This window comes from Pinus tabuliformis, chromosome 4_2 (assembly GCF_031772625.1).
Source record: "Pinus tabuliformis cultivar Carrire ecotype Pingquan chromosome 4_2, CPIR1, whole genome shotgun sequence".
NCBI classification, from domain to species: domain Eukaryota; kingdom Viridiplantae; phylum Streptophyta; class Pinopsida; order Pinales; family Pinaceae; genus Pinus; species Pinus tabuliformis.
The window spans coordinates 716,966,359-716,970,554 of NC_142304.1; the positions used below are offsets into that span (position 1 = coordinate 716,966,359).

The following is a 4,196-nucleotide window of genomic DNA, read 5'->3' on the forward strand; positions in this document are numbered from 1 at the left end:
CGATACGATAAAAATTCGAATGAAAAAAATTCAATTCGCAAAAAATTCGATAATAGACATCATAAAAACATTTTTTTTCTTAATTTTTTTTCAATTTATTTTGAATTATGAATATTTTTTTATTAATTTTAAATAATATAACAATGAAATAAAATTACTATTCATATTTTCTCTCCAAAACGTCAATCTTTCCATAAATAAAAACTAATTAAATTAAGTTACTTCACACATTTCGGTTTCCATGATTGAAAAACAAGAATTTTTCTAATAATAATTTTACCTTCTATTTTGTTCTGCCTTTTTAACTTTTTATTTCCTTCTTTATATATGTCATCTAAACTCTTTATTTCGATTCATAGAATCTTGTAACAATGAAAAAAAAAGCTACTTTCACTTATTTTCTATTATTGAAAAAACTGATTTTTTCTAATTTCACTGATATTTTCAATTTTTACTTTCTTTTTCTGCTGGTCATTTTTCTTCTTTCCCTATATTCCATCCCGCTTCTATCTCTCTTTTCAAAGTAATGGCCTCCTCCCCTCTCACTCTGCTTCCCTCATTCGGCCCGTTAAGTGTTGGGAGGAAAACATTGCCACTGAAACCCTCTCAATTGGTAATGCTTTGGGGTTTGAATTTGTATTATTTACATCGATTTATTTATTTATGGTTATACTCATCGTACAGAATTACAAAGATTATGACCGACCATTTTTCTATCCAAATATACAGGTAATAGTTGGATTGACTTTGAAATGGGTGACTGTTTACTAACCCTAACTCCTGGTCATTTTCAGATTTTCCATATATGGTAAGAAGGCATCCTGCGCACAGAATTAACAAACTGCATTAACCCTGCGGTTAACCTTTAATGCAACGAATCAGATTGAATTTCTGCGAACTGTTCGGCGGACGAACCGAATCGGCGAATTTCCGTACTGTTTGCCCGAATTCGGGCGAACTTGGTAACTATGATCTACACTAATCTATGTATAGAAAATAAAACCTCAGATCTCTTCCATATCTCTGGGCCCTCCCTTGAGGGAGTCACGCCCATATGGGCTTTGATATGAGGAAATAAATTGAGAGGGCAGAGATGTTTGCACAAATTACCAAAAAAAAAATCTCTATTGAACTCTTGCATTCATTTACAATACAATTATATAGTTGAATTTAGATCCAACTATTTTTAAGCTTAGAGATAGGAGTTGAGAAAATCTTTCAACTAGCTCCTACAAATCTCAAACCAATTCCAAACTCGGCATGGAAGCCATGTAAGCATTATTTCCAAGTTTCTTCTCTTCTTATCACTAAGCAAACTGCTTCCTTGACTTATCACCTTTGCTATTTCCCTTCTTCATTTCTTCCTCTTTAATTTGGGTCATGTTCCCACAGCCATCTTATAATACATTTTTGCAACCCTCTCCTCCCACCAACATGCCCATGATAGCAAAGACTTTAACATCGTGAAAGATCCTTTAAAGTACATTTATTCACCCTTTGCAATCTGTCAAAATATTTTTGTAAAGTTCCTCCTAAATTATTTCGACTTTTGTTTCTTTTACTCTGGAATCCTTTCTAATGTTAAACATACATTTGTAAGCTTTAATGTCTATGTTTTCCCATGAAAGAGAATTTCACCTTTAATGAAGCGGTTATTGAAACATGGATTAAGGATGACAATATAAGGTGCAACAATGTTTATATTATACATGGAATAAAGATGACAATATGAGATGCAACAATGTTTATATTAGAGATTTCATGGCAAAGTATTCAAAGTTGAAAGGATGTCATATCACATTTTATAAGATTAAAACTCTTAGAGTTGAAAAAATACATTTTTTTTCACAATTCAAAATAAAAAAATCTATTCCCTCATACTATATATCATCGTCTTAAAAAAAATTAAACTAAAATAAATATTAAATTCATATCAAAATAAGAAATATCTTCAACTAATCAAAATTTTATTCATATTTCAACTTAAAATACATAAAATATAAATAATTGTTTTCCTAATTAAAAAATAAATTTAACAAAAATATGGAACACAGATTAAACATTAAATTTAAAACCGGAAAAAATACAAAATATTAACTAAAGATTAAAAATTAAATTTGAAATCTGAAAAAAATTATGAAAAAATATTAACCAGCATAATGAATACTGAATAAATGGTTGCCTTCTTCAGTGGCATTATAATTCCAGATAACTACTAGAATTCCTATTCCTTTTAAATAATACTTTTTATTTAATTAATAAAAAAATCGTCGATAACAACCCAAAATTCAGTGTCATTTTCATTCCCTCCCAAATTAGGGTTAGGGGTTTTAAATTAATATTGTTTTCTCTAACGCATATTCTTGTTAAAGAATCTTGAAAGAACAAAACAAAAGGGATGAGTCATAACTGGCCGCTACATACCTTTAACGTGTAAAATTCACGTTCGGTGTAAAAATCCGGAGAGGATGGATGAATTTTCAAGACGGAATGCATGAAAGCAAGGAATTCTTCATGGTGCAATGAAATCCAATGCAAATTATGCACAATGTTCAGTCGTTTCTTCATAAACCATCGATGCTCTCTGCGCTCGTTGCAATAAGTGAGCGTGGCGTGCGACCAAAGTGCGGGTAATCCAGTTTTATTGGCATGGGTTTCGGCGTCTGAATCGACTTCGCTTTTGCTAATTTCTACCAAAACTAAACACATATGCTGCTATAATTCCGGTGTGATCAGTTTCTGTTTCTGTAAAAATGTAAGTCAGAATTATACCCACCATGTTGCCTTTAGTTTCACGCCTCTGTTTCTTCTATGCCCGTACTGCATGGTGCCCCACATCTGCCGCCATCTGTTTCACCTTTTTTCTGCCTTAGACCCAATTTCACACAGATTGATTAGCTTGTAATTTGAGGATCCGAGCTGGAACCGCTCTATAAAACCTGTCCCAGTCTTTAATTTCTTGCAGCCCGTGCATCCATTTGTTCAATCTAACATAAAGATGCAGTCCGTCATGGGGTTTGGGGTTTCACCATGATTTGTTAGGTAGAGACTTGCTTATTTTCCTGATTTAAAACAATAGCTTGCAGAGAACCAGGAACATGAATACAGAAGGCGCCAACAAGAAGCGGATCAGAGAAGAGCAGGAGATGAGTCCGTCTGAGGATTCCTGCAGACAAAAACAGGTACGCTTAGTGGAATTTGAGACAGGGATGGGCTTTGACAAACCTGAAGACGCCGGTGCAGGTAATGAGAATATGTTAGAGTTTTGCTCGCTTTCGAAGGAGTATTCGATGTTATTAAAGGATCCATGGAGTTGGGAGGATAGCGCGGGTTTTGGAGTCCGAAGCATAGCAGCTATCAGGAAGAAATCTTATATATTGGATTATCTTCATGATTCTGCAGTAGTTAAAAGTACTGAAGAAGAAGTTGCAGAGCAGCAGGTGGAGGAGGAGGATTGTTTAAGAGGCTCCCTTTTTGAAGCCACCGATGATCTGCTCTGGAGGCCTCAGAGTCCTTTGCCGAGTACAGAGGTTCTGTTTTCTCTGGATTCCATGGGCAGCCATGATTGTACTACCCTGTTGCAGGATGAGAGCATTGCTCAGGGTGCTTCTTCTTGCTTCAGAATTTGGGAACAAGATGATGATCACAAAGATGACAAAAATCATGCTGGTAGCGTTAGCTTTGAGAATGAGAGTAGGGTCTCGGACTGGATTTTGGGGGCTCCCTCGAATCAATCTCAGTTTTCTGAGACTGTTGAATTTGAAAGCTCTATACCTTCACTGTAATTAGGTATTTTCATTTCATTTCAGCTATGATTTCTGGTCGCTGGTATTTAATCCAAACATTAGCCTTTGTTTTTATGAATGTGGGCATTGTGTTACTCAGGGAATGGAAAAAAAGTTGTATGTGTTTCATGTGGTCAGTATAAAGCTCTGTTTTCATGTTTTTGTGACCATGGTGGCCAATGGCCTGAAACAAAACACTTAAATTCATTAAATTAAACGTTTCTCTCGTTTGTATATCAGAGCATTAAATTTTGGGCCTTTTATTGGTCTGTGGCCATTTTTTTTCCGGGTCTTTGGGATATATTTCAATCCTTTGAAGAGGAGGTGGTGGTTATATCAGGGAAAGCTGTTGTATTTTTGGGGTGCCATATTCGCTCCTGGATATAGTTTAAAGAATCGATCAGAACTCGA

At 34.9% G+C, this 4,196-nt stretch overlaps 1 protein-coding gene across 1 annotated transcript; it reads left to right on the top strand.

The window, feature by feature from the left end:
• The first annotated feature begins 2,383 nt into the window (after positions 1-2,383).
• Positions 2,384-3,860, top strand: LOC149171554 (uncharacterized). Its single transcript, XM_089427497.1, has one exon. It carries the CDS (start codon positions 3,099-3,101, stop codon positions 3,783-3,785), a length of 687 nt encoding a protein of 228 aa, XP_089283623.1. The 5' UTR covers positions 2,384-3,098; the 3' UTR covers positions 3,786-3,860.
• Positions 3,861-4,196: the final 336 nt, after the last annotated feature.

Coding starts and splice junctions, on each gene's coding strand:
- LOC149171554 (XM_089427497.1), top strand. CDS start 3,099: ATGAATACAGAAGGCGCCAACAAGAAGCGGATCAGAGAAGAGCAGGAG.